This window comes from Vipera berus (genome assembly GCF_964194415.1).
Source record: "Vipera berus genome assembly, chromosome: 3".
NCBI classification, from domain to species: Eukaryota; Metazoa; Chordata; class Lepidosauria; order Squamata; family Viperidae; genus Vipera; species Vipera berus.
Genome location: NC_138204.1, coordinates 142,875,796 through 142,891,694, shown reverse-complemented (window position 1 = coordinate 142,891,694; position 15,899 = coordinate 142,875,796). Strand labels below are relative to the sequence as shown.

Below are 15,899 nucleotides of genomic sequence, written 5' to 3'. Positions count from 1 at the left end.
TGGGTCTGGTCTACCACACACACGAACGCATTCAACGCACTGAAAACCCTGTTAGCAGGCAATGCTACAGTCACACACTTCAGGGAGAACAAGCCAATCTGTATTGCGTGTGATGCATCCCCTTATGGGATTGGGGCAGTCCTCAGCCATGTAGAGGAGGATGGGACTCAAGCCCCCATCGCATACTACTCCAGGACATTGTCAGCTGCAGAGAGGAATTACGCACAGATTGATAAGGAGGCACTGGCAGTGGTCGCAGGAGTAAAGAAGTTCCATGATTACCTGTATGGTAGGGACTTCCTAATATACACGGACCATAAGCCACTGTTAGGATTGTTCACAACTGAAAAACAGACACCACAAATTCTGTCACCCAGGATGTTACGTTGGTCCATCTTTCTGTCAGCATATGCATGCAAGTTGGTACACAGGCCAGGCAAAGAGATGGGGCATGCAGATGGCCTCAGCAGACTGCCCCTAAGGGACACTGAGCCTGACCCCGCGCCTGCTGCCCAAATACTGGCAATACAGGAGCTGCCTGAATGCCCTCTCAACGCTAAGGATGTGGCCACAGAGACCCCCAAGGACAAAATCCTGAGCAGGGTGCAATCGTGGGTGAGCAGTGGGTGGCAGGACAAATCACCAGGGCAAGAGTTCATTGCATACTTTTCCAGAAGGCATGAACTATCAATACACAAGGGGTGTCTGTTGTGGGGAAGCAGAGTCATTATACCCAAAGGGCTAAGGGAAAGAGTCCTTCAGTCACTGCACGAGGGGCACCCAGGGGTGGTAAGGATGAAGGCTCTGGCAAGGAGCTACCTGTGGTGGCCGGGGTTGGACAAGGAAATAGAAGGGTTAGTTGCAGGGTGCTACACGTGCCAGAGGTCACGGCCCGAACAACCACATGGACCAGTACACAAGTGGGAGGAAACACACACCCCATGGTCCAGAGTGCACATAGACTATGCGGGGCCTTTCCAGGGACACACATTCCTAGTAGTGGTAGATAGCCATTCTAGATAGTTGGAGGTGGTCCCCATAGGCAATATGACCTCAGCAGGAACCATTCAGGCATTAAGGGGGCTGTTTGCAACCCATGGTCTTCCAGATGTAACGGAACGCAATTTACTTCATCGGATTTTCAGGTGTTTCTGAGGACCTTGGGGATTAGATATGCCACCTCAGCCCCCTTCCATCCGGCCAGTAATGGGTTGGCGGAAAGATTTGTGCGCACAACCAAGGACGCCCTCAAGTGCATTGTTCAGGGGGAATGGAAGCAACGGCTGGCCACCTTCCTTCTTCACCAACACTCAACACCCTGCTCCGCAACTGGGAAAAGCCCAGCTGAACTCAGATGGGGCAGACGTCTGATAACGACACTGGACAGGCTTCACCCCAACAGAGTAGCAGCAGACGTCGGACCCCCAAACATCAGGAAAGTTTTTAGCACTGGGGATTCCATCTGGGCGAGAAACTATAGCTCAGGCCACCCATGGGTGCCAGGGGAAATACTAGCCCAAACAGGGCCCCTGTCCTACAAGGTAAGGGTGGAGGGGGGACTCCTGTGGAAGAGGCACCTAGACCAGCTAAGGAGAAGGGCTCCTGAAAGGGTTTTGTTTTTTTTTATTGAAAAGTTTTATCATACATTTTATCTTTGACAGTCCCCCCTACCCCTCCCCTATCCCTCCCTCCTTACCCCTCCCCCCCTCCCCACCCCCCCCGACTTCCCAGAGCTAAGTACAAGGTATAAAAAGCAAAAAAAGAATCATAAACAACCATATGCTAACAACCATAGACTCTAAAATCTATCACTCTCTAGCTCACATAGGATAACTACAAACACTATTAATATAGAATATATATATAAAAAACAGGAAAAAAAAGAAAGGAAGACTTATTCAAATACTACCTGAAACTTCTTAATCCCATATTTGTTCTGGATATACTCAATCCATTCCTCTTAACAGTTTAATAGCCTCCTTAGACTTCACAACCTCTAAATTCAAAATCCAAGCCTTTTCTTTTTCCTTTATTTCATTCCCCAATTCTTCCCTCCTAGCTTCCACAGCACATCTATGTTTATTGTTCATATATATCAACACCCCTCTCAAATAGGCCTTGCTAGCATCCCAAACCATATCCATAGAGGTGCCCTTATTCATATTAATTTCCAAAAAAAACCCCCTTCATCCGCTGTTTACATTCTTCCACATTTCTCTGGTTTCTAAACAAATTCTCATCTACGCGCCACGAGCGCCTATCTCTATTGTCCTTATAAATCTCTAGCCAAACTGGGCTATGATCAGAAATAGTTCTTACACATATCTTCACCTTCTTAATCCTTAAAAAAAAGTCATTTGTCAACAAAATAAAATCGATCCTGGAAAAAAATTGATGTCTGTCAGAAAAAAAAAGTATAATCCTTTTCATGCGAATGTCTTTCACGCCAAATATCTCGCAGTTCCAAGTCATCCTTCATTTCAAAAAAGGATTTAGACAGTCTAGCATGACTTGGGCCGCGCTTAAAAGCTCCAGCCTTGTCCATCTGTACATCCAAAACACCATTCCAATCCCCCATAAAAATAAAAATTTTATAATCCAACTGGGTAAACTTTGTATGAAATAAACTAAAAAAGTCAACTTGTTGTTAATTAGGAGCATATAATCCAACTAAAAGCATCTTTTTACCTACTAGTAGCAAGTCTATCATAACGTATCTTCCATGCTTATCTGCTTCAATTAAGTCCACTGTTAAAGCACTTTTAAGATAAACAACCACTCCATTTTTCTTATTCATTGCAGAAGCAACAAATTGCGTGCCCAACCTTGAGTTCGATAAATACTTTTGGTCCACAACCCTAATATGCGTTTCTTGCAAACATATAACATCTATCTTGAATTGTTTTAAATATTAAAAAAAAACTTTCTTCCTCTTCTGTGATGAATTTAGTCCATTAACGTTCCAAATTAAAAATTTAGTTGCCATGCATATCATCCCAAAGCTCTTGGAGCACTGCTTAAATAGGACTATCTTTTTTAGGCCATGCTCCTCCCACTACTTGGCTGTAAGTACATTTTGGAAATTCCATAGACTTCTGCTGATCTTATTCTTTTATTTTTTTTTTGATCATTTTAAAGCAGCACGCATCTCCCTCTGCTCTCTAGAATCATCCAAAGAAGTTGTAGCTTGATCTCCTCCAGCACCATTCTCCTCTGTCTGTCCATCTTCAGCCTCTTGGTGTTCTCCTTCTCCAGATCCCTTTGCAGCTTCCAGAAGTGATAGTGGGGTTGCTTTTAAAACGTTATTGTAAAAATCACGCGCCTGCATCACAGTAGCCAAACGGTACCTTTTACCTTCATGCATCACCATCAACCCAACTGGAATCTCCCATCTGAACCTTATATCTCGTTGCTTGAGCTCTTGCACTAAAAATGTAAAATCCTTCCTTCTCCTTAAAATCTTTGGAGGAATTTCTTTTAGAACCAAAACTTCTTGATCAGCAATCACGACTTTAGTACCATAAGCAGCTTGAATAACTTCATCTCTAATTTCCCTCTTTGCAAAATAAACCACCACATCTCTAGGTAGCTTTCTCTGTCTGGCAATCCATGAATTCACACGAAACACTTTATCCATGCCTCCCTTTATTTCAAATGCTGGCTGACTCAATACTACTTCCAAAGCCTCAGAAATCAGCTGCTTTAGATCTTCCTTAATATTCTCTTTTAAACCTCTGATTCTAACAGCGTACTGCATCTGGTAATATTGAGCAAGACTCAATTCTTTGTCCATTTTCTCTCTTAAATCTTCATTTTCCAGTACTTTTGCTTCTAATATGGCATTTTTTTGAATCAAATCTTCCACTTTTTCATCCAAATCTTCCACACATTCAGCCACTCTATACACTGAAGACAAAATGTCTACCTTCATCACTCTGAACTTCTCTTCCATCCTCTCTTCTATTCTCTCCTCCAATTTCTCCAACTTCTCCTCCATCCTTGCAAATTTATCACCCATTGCTTCCAGAATTACCTGGGCATATTTTCCAAGAGCATCTTGTAAATCCTTTGGTGTCAATACATCAGGAAGAAGCAACGCCTGCAACGATGACTGCCGCACCGGAGAAGTTCCAGCACTCCAAAGAGCTTTTGGAGGAGGTTTAGCCGCCATCTTTACTTTCACTTACTACGCACTTTCACTTTTAAATTCATAAAATCCATTAAGCTAGAAAGCAGCAATGAAAATCCTCTTCACCTTTTCCTCCTGTACCGCTCTGCCTGCTCCTTTTATTCCATGGTCTTTCCTTCTGGCAGGGGTGGTCGCAAATGCCTGGCTCCGCTCCAGAAATCACGGAGCAGAGACGCTGACCAGCTGGGAGCAACCCAGGCTACGGGGGAGTTCGATCCTTCAGCCGCCCAAGCTTTAAGCTCAGGCGGCCCCGGAGAACTCAACCCCTACCTGGGGGCTCACCCCCTCCTCTTCTCCCGAGGAGGGGGCTTCAAATCCACCCGAACAGCTGATCGGCGCTGTTTCGGGTGGAAATAACACAGCTGAGCCGCGGGCAGCCCGAAAGGGCTGTCTCCGGCGCCGCGCCGCCACCGGAAGTCGGGCTCCTGAAAGGGTTTTTGAGGACACACTGGGATCCGATGAGGAGGAGGAAGCATCAACACAAGCACCCAGCAGTGCTACCAGAGGGTCACAAGGGCAACCCTACGCCAGGCAAGAAACCAGCAGTAGAAACAGGGAAACTCCAAACCCCAACGAAGGAAGGGCTCAACAATACTATCAAAGCGGCCAACTAAACCCCAGCATTACACAAGCCCCTGGAACAACACACACACACACACACAACAATCCACCACCTCCACAGCAACCAGGGGGAACAGGTGACAGCACACCACCACCAGTCGGAACAGTCCTAAGACGGTCAAGCAGGGCCCACAAGGCTCCAAGCTATCTCTCGGACTATGTGCATTCCTAAGGGGGGAGGAAGTGGAAATGTCAAAGAAACTAATTGAAGGTAACAAATTGTATATAGTTAATAAATTGTATATAGTTGGAGAGAGGGGATAACCCCTCACTATGGGGGAAGGGGTGTAATGTATGCGACTAAAAGCATACACAGGATGTCAGCACAGCAGGGGGCTGGACAGCTCCAGGCTATAACCGCTTTTGGCGGGAAAGCCTGCTTGCAAACAAAAGCCTGACAGCCCGAAGCATGATCAGCTCTGGCGGGAAGCCAGGGTTTAAATCTATTGGTCACCTGCACTGGCGGGAAGCCCAGGTTTGAATCCATTGGATGGTATTCACCTGGGCAGGTATAAAGAGATGCCAGGTAACCCCTTTTCCCCAGCCTTGTTCCTGACCCCAATAAAGAAGTTAATACCCAGTTGAGTGTCCGTCCCGGTGTGCGACCACGCGACTTAACACCAAGCATCCCTCTATTGGGGTAATGCCATATCTTTCCATTTTTATCAATACAGTAATCTTACTGCAATTTCACTGTACAGAAATAACATTCCATAACTTTTGTCCATCAATCCCCCTCAAAAAAAACCCCTCTGGTTTCAATTGTATATTAATCTTGAAAATCCTCTGAATCAATGTATGGGTTTGGATCCAGAATTTTCTAGCTTTTTTACACGCCCACTAAACATGATAAAATGTCCCCTCCTGTTCATGCTTCCAACATAAATTTGAAGGATAGATAGATAGATAGATAGATAGATAGATAGATAGATAGATAGATAGATAGATAGATAGATGTGTGTGTGAGAGAGAAAAAAAATTAGAAATATATCTCAATGGTACATACACATGGCACATCACTTTATAAACATTCTTTTTAAGATTATAACATAAGGTAAATTTCAGCTACATATTTCCCCATTATTCCATCTGGGTATTATACCCAACATTTTTGCCCACTTTGTCATAAGTCTCTCATTTCTTTACTTCTGTTTCAAATTTTCATAAACACTTCTATGTTTTAACAATTGTTTTACTAAACTAATTTGGGTGAAATTCTGTTTCAGACTCAGTCTTACAATGTCCCAAACTATTAATTCTTTTATCTCCTTGAAATCTTTCTTGATCACTGTAAAGAAAAGAACCACTGACAATTGCAGCATATCCCTGTGCCACCAGTTCTTCACTTGATTTAGTTTACAGCTTCCCTGACAAAATTCTAGTATCTCACAATAAGTTAGCCTTATTGTGTTCGCCTATTATTTCTTGTCTTTGTTGAGAGCCACAAAGCCGTTGGCAGGCACAATCTGGGTTTGTAAGCTAGTATAATTATTGAGATGATGGGCTGAGCAGAGACATCCAGTATATGCAACAATACGTCATATGCAGCACGATGTCATTTCACGAAGGATGCTGATCATGTTCCTTCACTTGCATGATGATATCATGAAGCACATGTCATATTTAGTTCCTTTTGCCCGTCCCACTCCACCCGACTCCTCCACCTCATGCCCCATCCTACCTTTGCAAACAAAGCTAAAGCTGAGATGCAGCTTGTTGCCTAAGGTCACGAGGGGAGTTTCTAGCTATTCACAACTCCTATTTGTAAACTCTCAACCCTTCACTGCACCAAATTTCAGAAGCTAGGAGACTCCATTTGTTTTTAACCTACGGCAATTTTAAATAGGAACATTCAAAGGCTCCGAAAAAGATTCACAAGCTAGCAAATTCAAACAAAATGAAAGAAAAACCTGCATGCGAGACCCATCCTTGCCAAATGCACCATTTTTAAAGTTCCTACTTTAAACAATATTACAGTACTACTATATGTTAGCAACCGGCGTGAAGAAGACATTCCAGGGAACATCTTATTATGACAACAGCAGAGTCAGTCTGTGTTTGCAGGGAAAAGAGATGCCATGTCTTAACCATTACACATCACACATAATTTTACCCCAATTTTTTCACCTAACAGCTTTTTTTTCAATGCAGTAGTTTTGAAAGCAGCCATCACAAAATCAAGGTCAACCTCTGTTGCTGAGCTGAGCAGGAATCTGATCATCTCGCCGTACTTTCAACAACTGACTCTGGGAACACCAGAAATATCATGCTGACTGTAAGCAAAGATACCAATCTCAAGCACAAATTAGTACTGTCTTCAAATGGCGCTCTTTCCTGGAAACGCCAATTGCCACTGAAGACTGAAAGAAAGCAGGGGAAGAAGAAGAGAGTAGCTCAGCATTACTGGGATGTAAATCCTGCAGCTCAAGTGGTTGTTGGTCCACTTAGTAAAAACCTCAAGTCATCTCGGGGAGTAGGAGAGGAAGGTGAAGCCTCAGAACCACTCATCTGGGTTTCCAAACATCACAAAAGCAGTGATTACACAGCAACTTCTCCTGCAAAAGAAACAGAATTAAGCCACAGGTTAAATCCACAATATATACTTCCAAAAGCATTACAGATGCATCAAAAGGTTACACTGAATCATAGCTTAGTGTTGAATATTCATAGGGTGTTTACAAGGTGTGGTTAAAAAAAAAAGGCAAGATAGCAGCCATAACTATGATCGTTGTTAAGTCCAGTGCAAAGTGTTTTGCAAATCATAATAAAATAATGCAATGATATTTTGGGCATTCCCTGAACAGAGCTGATTCGTCTGATAGGTGACCATTTACTACTATACTTCACCTTCTACCATACTTGAGAGCAGCAGACTAATTTAAGATGTAGCACAGAGGTCCCCAACCTTTTGGGCACCAGGGACCGGTTCTGTGGAGAGAGGTTTTTCCATGGACCAGAGGGGTGGGTGGTTTTGTATTCTGCCTGCATCTTGCGGATGGGGGCTTGCTTGTTTGTGCCGACCAGTTGCTGGCATGCCACGGCCTGGTACTGGTCCACAGACTGGGGGTTGGGGACTCCTGACGTAGCACAAACACTGCTGTACACTTAATCTTGTCTTTCAATATCTTTTCTTGCTCTCTGCTTCTCAGCATTTTCCATCTGAGAGAATCACCGCTCCCTTCTTTACAGCTGGAGACTTCTGCCTTGATATAAACACCATCATTCTATTATTGGGAAGTGGAGCATGGGGAATGAGATATTGGAGCTCTAGTGGAAAACGTTATGTGACAACTAGGAGCCACCTCAGTGGTGGAAGAAAGACCAGTCAAAGTCTAAACTGTAAGAAAGGAAAAATATGTTTCATGAATGTCTATGAAGATTCTCAGTCATCCAGGTCATAGTTATCCCAAAGATGCTTTTTCACGAGGCAACTGGACTTTCTTGTTTTTCTTTCCTTTGCTATTGAGTCAGTGTGACTGCTTACCTAGACAAGTCTCTGGAGTTCAGATGGTGAATTCACCATCTTTCAGTGCCTAGCCTGATGCCTTAATCACAACACCAAGTTGGCTCTATAATAATCCATTTGGTGGACTGTATCATTGTAAAAAGCAAGGAGAGTTTGCTTTTTGTATGAAACCCTTTGTGTACATTGCAAGTTAGCTTAGGAGTAAAGCAAACTACATGGTTTCTTCCTGTCTGGGATATTTTCCTTCCTCTTTTTAATAAAAGGTAAAGGTTCCCCCACACATGCGTGCTAGTCGTTTCCAACTCTAGGGGCCGGTGCTCATCTCCGTTTCAAATTTTTTCCCCCTACCAGTTGCTCTTCCTTATAGTTGAGCAATGCTATGGAGTGAGGGATACAGACTATCTACACTGTCCCTGCCATCACATTTTTCCTAGTCCTTGACCTGTGTATATGTTGGAGGAAAAGCTGGAAGGGAGCCGGGGCTTCTGCCTAGTTTAGAATCTGAATGGTCAGAATCCAAAATTGCATATGGAAACTCTCAGTCTTACAGCGGTCAAAATGTTTGTGTGGTTTTTCATAAACAGGCAGCCAGACCGTTCACTTTTGCTAGAAGCTGATCACTTTCCTCAAGCTCATCAATGTTTCAATATGAAAGGATTGTGCGGGAAGGACGTATCCTCTGTCTTATCCCATTGAGGCCAGCAGTTTCATCAGCCAGAAAAACTGCATTCGATTTTACCCTATATATTCTTTTTTTTTTTTTTACAAAGAAAGCCTAGTTCTAAAACGTCCTCTGATGTGATGGTCTTTTAAAAACCATGAATGAATTAGCAGTCAACATCACCAAGCAAAACAAAGGAGACATTGAGTGCATATTATATTACAACATTTCTGTTTAATTTTGCTCTCGGCCTGCCAAGAGACCTGTGTGTTCTGCCTAATGCTGGAATCAGATCTGAGGAACTGCTAGGTTTTGGGGGTTTTTTTTGCATTTTTCCCCTAAAACACATGCAAGCGAGTTACTATTGTTTCTTTGTTCCAATACTTCTGTGCGTGATTTGAAATCTCTTTTGCACTCTTTACAATCTAATCTAAACTAGATTATATCTAATTAAATCAGAGTAATTTGCTTTGGCCAATTCATCATGGACTCAGCAGTTAAGAACAATAAGAAGCTTGAGTATTTTACTTGTCCCAGGAGATACTTTAACCTCTGGCGTCACTTGGCTTTTCTTCCCCAGTACAAGAAAATGCCTTTACATGATACTGACAGTTGTTTCGGTTGTAATTCATTGTGGGATCAGGATTTAAATAGGCTACTTCACTAAGCTAAGTCGCATTTACACAAAACAGCACTGTATGGCTCAAGACTATTGCCGCAGCTCTCCAGCCCCAATATGGATTTGCAAAGATGATATTCTCTCTGCAGGAACCTAGACCCATGATTCCCATATACCCCAAAGAAAATCTGGCATAGTGTCCAAATAGGAGGGCAATAGGAAGGGGGAAAAGTCAACAACGTAGCAATCCTCAACAGCAGCTAAGAAGGAAAGTCCCACCAACCAACCACCTTCTACTTCAGCTACAGCATCTGGCAGGACTTAGGTAAACCGTGGATTCTTCTTCCTTTCAGTTAGTTCCATTCAAGCAGCACCAAAGATCAAGGTCCGGTAAAAATAAGAATCCTTTGCCTTATCCCTGTCTGGATCAAGCAATCGTGGTTCCTCCCACCAATTTGACTCAATGCATGTCTGAAGCGGTTAGGAACAATGTGGTTTCGGTGGCTTAGACATAGAAACATGCAGTGCAACTTACAGGAACCCACTGTGAACGAGGAGCCTTGAAACTCTGCAGAGGCGTCTTTACAAAGAAATACTTGAATGACAAACCATTCAATTACATTTGTAGTCCCACAAGGCGGACTCATATTACCGCATGGCCTGTTCAGAATTAGCCTCTGAATGAAAAAGTGGCTTGCATTCTTCTTCTTCTTATTTTTCCTCCCTGTCTCATAGTTAATATTCAAGGTGTTTAAAAACAATAAGCAGTTCTGAAAAAGTGGGAATTCTCAGCCTTGGCAGAACCGTGCCTTTGAACTAGTTCCGAGGTGCTTTAAAAGAATATATACTGCTCAAAAAAATAAAGGGAACACTTAAAGAACACAATGTACTGTATTTAATAGTAGGATGTCTTATTTTGTGTTCCCTTTATTTTTTTGAGCAGTATATATTTTTTGTATTAATTTATCAAACATTTGTTTTTAAAAAAACACACAGACATTTTGCCTCTCTGCTGTCCTTCGACTGTACTGGAGCTGCAGTTCCCCGGATTTCCAGCCAGAGGTCCATCAACCACGCTGGCTGGGAATTCTGGGAGTTATGGTCCCAAGGCTTCTTGGCAGTGTAGAGCCACTCATGGGATCTCTCTTTTAACGGAAAGGGGAAAAGTTCTCATGGGGAAGTCATTCAAATTGAAGCTCCTGATTTTAGACACGGACTGATTGGCATTATAGCTATGAGTCTGGGGGTGATCTTTTTGAGGGAAATCCCATCACAATCACATAGAGAGAGAGGCGAGGCAATTTTTAAAGCTTACACGACAAATATTAGATACGTCTGCTGTTTCAAAGTTTTTTTTTAAAAAAATCCAAGCTACTAGTTATAGAGACTATTTGGCTTAATATACAGTGTTGCAGGGTAATACAAAAAGGAGAAAGCAATCTGTGATAATGCAGATTCCAAAGAATTTAAACTTTTCTTGAACAGTAAGATTTGAGACCTTAGGACAGACATGTCAAACACAAGGCCCGGGGGCCAGATCCGGCCCGTGAAGTGGTTTCATGCGGCCTGCAAAGCCATCCTGGAAACAGTGAGGGAACGGCCCCCACTGCCTTGGCCCTGGCCCAGAGACCCTCCTCCTGCCAGAGACCCTCAGATCTGTCCCACTCCTGCCCAGGCCCCCATAGGCACCCTTGATGCAAACGATGTAGAGCTGGCCATGCCCACTCAGTAGGCCATATGCACTTTAGCCATGCCCACCCAGTAGGCCACACCCACCCAGGCCACACCCACCCAGCCCCTTGAGGGCAACCGCAATGCTGATGCGGCCCTCAATGAAATTGAGTTTGACACCCCTGCCTTAGGATTTCCATAGCGTTCCTGGAAATAGGTGTGCAGTATCTACTGAGATCTCAAATTGCTAAGCAGGATTTCCTGCTTAGGTTTTTCAACATCCAGCCCAACCCCCAAGTAGCTAGGGGCACACGAAAAAAAATAAAATGATGGGCATAAAAGTCCCACAGATTTGTAATATGCTTATATATTATATAATTCAACTTGTGGCAGTATTTGGGACAAATTTCACCCACCCACCCCTTCCCTTATGCAGAGTATGTGTGCCTTTTCTTGTGAGTAAGCCTCCCTGTCTTCCATCAGTCTTTCTTTTTAAAAGGATTTTATTGAATTTTATAGGGTTAGGGATAAAATAGCATCGGGTTAGGGATTAGGGTTTAGGGTGGGGTTGGGATCAGGATTGGGGTTGGGATTAGAACAGGGTTGGGATCAACATTGGGGTTATCCCCCAATAACACTTTCATTCTTTAGCAAACAGGCTATTGTCCGGGTACATATGTTCAATTAACAATAGTGAATATAGTAATAGATAACTGTAGAGAATGTAAAAAACGATAATCAAAAACAGTATCAGTTAATCAATACATGTCATTCTTCTTACTAATATAATTCAAAATATATATTACTAATTACTAATATATATTCAAAATAACATATCACATTCATTTCTCACTAGTTCGTTTGTTTTCCTAACCATTGCTAAAAATTATCCCATGTTCTATAATAAACTGAATCTTCTTTCTCTTTAATCTCTAACGTGTTCCATCAGAATTGTTTGTAAACATACATGTTCATATGAACAACTCTAACCTGAGCATCACGAATCATTTAGCAATGTTAAGAGAAGGCTGATCTAATGCTGTGTCCTTCTGGTATTTACGGAAAGCCAGTGCACACGCGGGAGCGTGAGAAAATGACGCTAGATAATTGCAGTTAGTGGATTCAGTTTGCAACTGTTCATTACATAGTTCCAATGTTTCTTTTGGCCACTGTGATGGCAGGAAGGAATAGCTTAGATTTACCATGCTGCCATAACTGGCAGTGGGAGTATCTGAGACGACCTCCACGTGGTGGCCACAAAATATGTGCTTGCCAGTAATACATAGATAGATACATATAAACTTAATACCAACCTTTCAGTTCTGAGAGATGTTATGGAACACCAGGTGCTTAAGATGGAGAAGAACATTTGTTCTTCTTCTACGAGAGCAAAAAAAAAGATAAAATAAATCACAAGACCTGTCATATAATAATGCGTTTCAAACTGCAATTGCCAGTGTGTTCTTATTGCTTTCAGTTGAGCTGGGGAAAATGCAAATCCTATAACAGAGTGGGTGTATTTATTGAGGCACTGGCTATCTTTATATAGCGAGAAATCGACACATTTGCGCCTTCCTAGGGGAAGAGCGTTCTCTGTGGGCGCACCTGCCCTCTGGCATGATTTACCCGTGGAACTTAGGACCACCCCCGATCTGCGTTCGTTTCGCCGGGACCTGAAAACCTGGTTTTTCGATCTATCAGGCCTGGACTGAAGGGGTTTTAGCTTTTTAAATGTTGTTTTAATTGGGCTTAATTAATTTAATGTATTTTAATTCTATATTATTTTTATATTGTATTTTATGCTGCCCTGTAAACCGCCCTGAGTCCTTCGGGAATAGGGTGGTATAGAAATTTAATTAAATAAATAAAATAAATAAATAAAATCCACTATACAAATAGTATCTTGAATCAGGAGATCAGATGGTTGTGACATTTTACAAGTGCACAATTACCTCAGTCCTTCCTCTTGAAAAAAAGAAAAGTGATCAGGTAGGCAAGGAATTTGCATGCAAATGGCCTTTCTAAAGAAGTACAGGCAAGTTTAAGAAGTACATAAAAAGTCTAAAATTGTATAGGGTTTATTGCTTGTCCAAGGGGTTGGACTAGAAGACCTCCAAGGTCCCTTCTAACTCTGTTATTCTGTTACAGGCAAGATAACTAACCAGATTATCTGACCGTATGACCAGGGCTGCATTCATATTTCAAATTACATACCTGCATGTACCTGCAAGTACTCTATCAACATTTTTTGCAAGAAATTGCTCACAATTATAATTTACAGGGCCAAAGATAATAACACCATTTTAGTGACAATGAATATCTTCAATAGTGTCCCCCACCCATCCCCCAACACCCCCCCCCCTGCAATAATCTGGTCATCAAATAGTAGAAATGAATAGGAGATTCATTTATAATGACCAGCCTAATTAATAATCACTTCTTCCTACAAAGAGCTTAAGAGATAAATGCAAATAACAATTTTGATCAGATCTACAGACCTTAGCTTCCAGTTTGCAATGGAGTGTTTGGTTGGACAACCAAGGATGTTTTAAAGCTGCACCTGCACTAATTCTCCAGCTAAATAGGAAAGAACAAGGTTATTGGGTGATATGTATACAGGAACTTTTAATATCAGAAAGATTTAAGTCTGATATTTGCTTGTATGTTTGTGTTTTAAGATGAGGGTCTGATGCAGCAACAGACAGCTTTAGCCTGAGATTTGAATTTGGGGGGGGAAAAAGCAAAACATACTTTCAGAAACGGTGTTCTTAAGCTTATCATTTATGGCAAAAATTTAGGTTCATTATTCAAGTTCTTCATTAGTAAGCTGGCCAATTTCATTCTGAATAAAAACTAAACATACAAGTCTTCATTTCAGGATATGTATGTAATTTAAAGTGTCCATCTAGACCAGGGGTCTTCAAATATGGCCCTTTTATGACTTGTGGACTTCAACTCCCAGAATTCCTCAGCCAGGCACCCTGGATAAGGAATTCTGGGAGTTGAAGTCCATAAGTCATAAAGAGCCAAGTTTGAAGACCCCTAATCTAGGCTAATTTTCATTCATACAAATTTTCATCCATCTTCTGGTTCCTATACAATCCCATTTGGCTCCAGAATTTCCACTGCTAAGTAAGACAATTGTTAAATGAGACATGCCTAATTTCACAACCTTTTTGCTAAGTGAATCACAGAGTCATTAAGCAAATCCTGGTTCCCCCATTGACTTTGCTTGTCAGAAGTCAGCTGGGAAGATTGCAACTTGTGATCACATGACCTCAAGATGCTGTAACCATTGTAAATACATGGCAAATGCCTGAATTTTGATCCTTGACTCTGGGAATGCCGCGATAGTTGCAAGTCTAAGGATCAGTTGTAAGTCACTTTTTTCAGTGCCGTTATATCTTCAAATGGACACTAAGGAACTGATTGTAAGTTAAGGACCACTTGTACATCCCTAATGAGTGATTTGTGCAATTTCTTTTCCCTAGAACTTTGCAGATTTTATGGTGTTCCTATTGGGCCAATTCAGTCACCATCATGACTAACATCAGTCACCACCAAGCCTTCAGGATTATTAATTTTAAAAAAAACTGAGTAATACTATGTAACTAGTATCTAACTATTAATATGCACCTTATACTAACCTGTTAATAAAATGCAGTTTTCATTTTTGGCATATCATGAATTTGTTTTAGTTCTTGTACATTTAGTAGTAATGTAATTCTGTCAAACATGATTATTATTTTTGTGTATCAGTGTGTAGCAATGGAATTGAGCAGACAACGTATTAAAAGCAAAACATTATAGGTGTGTAATTACCATTTTTCTTTGATAAGAAGCTTAGAGATGAAATCTTTGGCTTCTTCAGACACATTTTCAAATTCTCCGTCTTCAAAGTCCCACCTACAAGCCAGGATGTTATTCAAAGTCTCATTATCATCATCACCCAGAAAAGGAGATAATCCAGTAACCCTATAGGAAGGGAAAAAAACAAACAAACCATGGTCATTAAGCATAACATAACATTTTTGAACAGAGAAGGACCCTGGACGGTATACAATAAAAACATTAAAATATAAAAACAGCATATAAGAATTATTTTTTTAAAAAGGAATAGAATCTAAAAGGAGGCAAGGTTGATTGAACTCTGCTTAAGAAAAGTAGATAAAAGGTGAAGGGTTAGGGTTCTTAGAGTGCCAATCAGCCCCACAGCTGCCGTGCCTTTCTGGGTTCCCCACGTGAAGCTTCAGAGCCATGTTTTAACTCCTTTTCAGAAGGCCAGGATAGGGGGAGGCCTGCCTCACTACACTCTCTCTCTCTCTCTCTCTCTCTCTCTCTCTCTCTCTCTCTCTCTCTCTCTCTGAGAGAGAGAGAGAGAGAGAGAGAGAGAGAGAGAGAGAGAGAGAGAGAGAGAGAGAGAGAGAGAGAGAGAGAGAGAGAGAGAAAGAGAAGTCCTTACCACCCCCTGGCTCCAACAGAAAACAAGTAGTAGAGTTCACAGGTGGCTGGCTTTAATAATGGAATGTTCTGGCATGCGTTTATTCACAGGAACAACAAACAAAGTTAGCCTGGGAGCAATCTCCTCCCAGTGCCTTACATATACGTTTCCCAACTGGCTCCACCCCCCACCCACCTAACCAACATCCGGTGTGTGAAGTAATATGAGCAG

At 41.9% G+C, this 15,899-nt stretch overlaps 1 protein-coding gene across 1 annotated transcript in view; it reads right to left on the bottom strand.

Moving 5' to 3' along the window:
- Window positions 1–7,211: 7,211 nt before the first annotated feature.
- The window catches only part of MYLK4 (myosin light chain kinase family member 4), a gene marked incomplete at its 5' end in the record, with an annotated part of 45,634 nt that continues 36,946 nt past the window's right edge, over window positions 7,212–15,899 (bottom strand). Inside the window, 4 exons of the mRNA XM_081325581.1 lie at window positions 7,212–7,365; window positions 12,541–12,607; window positions 13,726–13,804; window positions 15,050–15,202. Of these exons, the coding sequence (XP_081181707.1) occupies window positions 12,578–12,607; window positions 13,726–13,804; window positions 15,050–15,202 (262 nt within the window). The 3' untranslated portion in view covers window positions 7,212–7,365; window positions 12,541–12,577. The remainder of the gene's footprint in view (window positions 7,366–12,540; window positions 12,608–13,725; window positions 13,805–15,049; window positions 15,203–15,899) is intronic.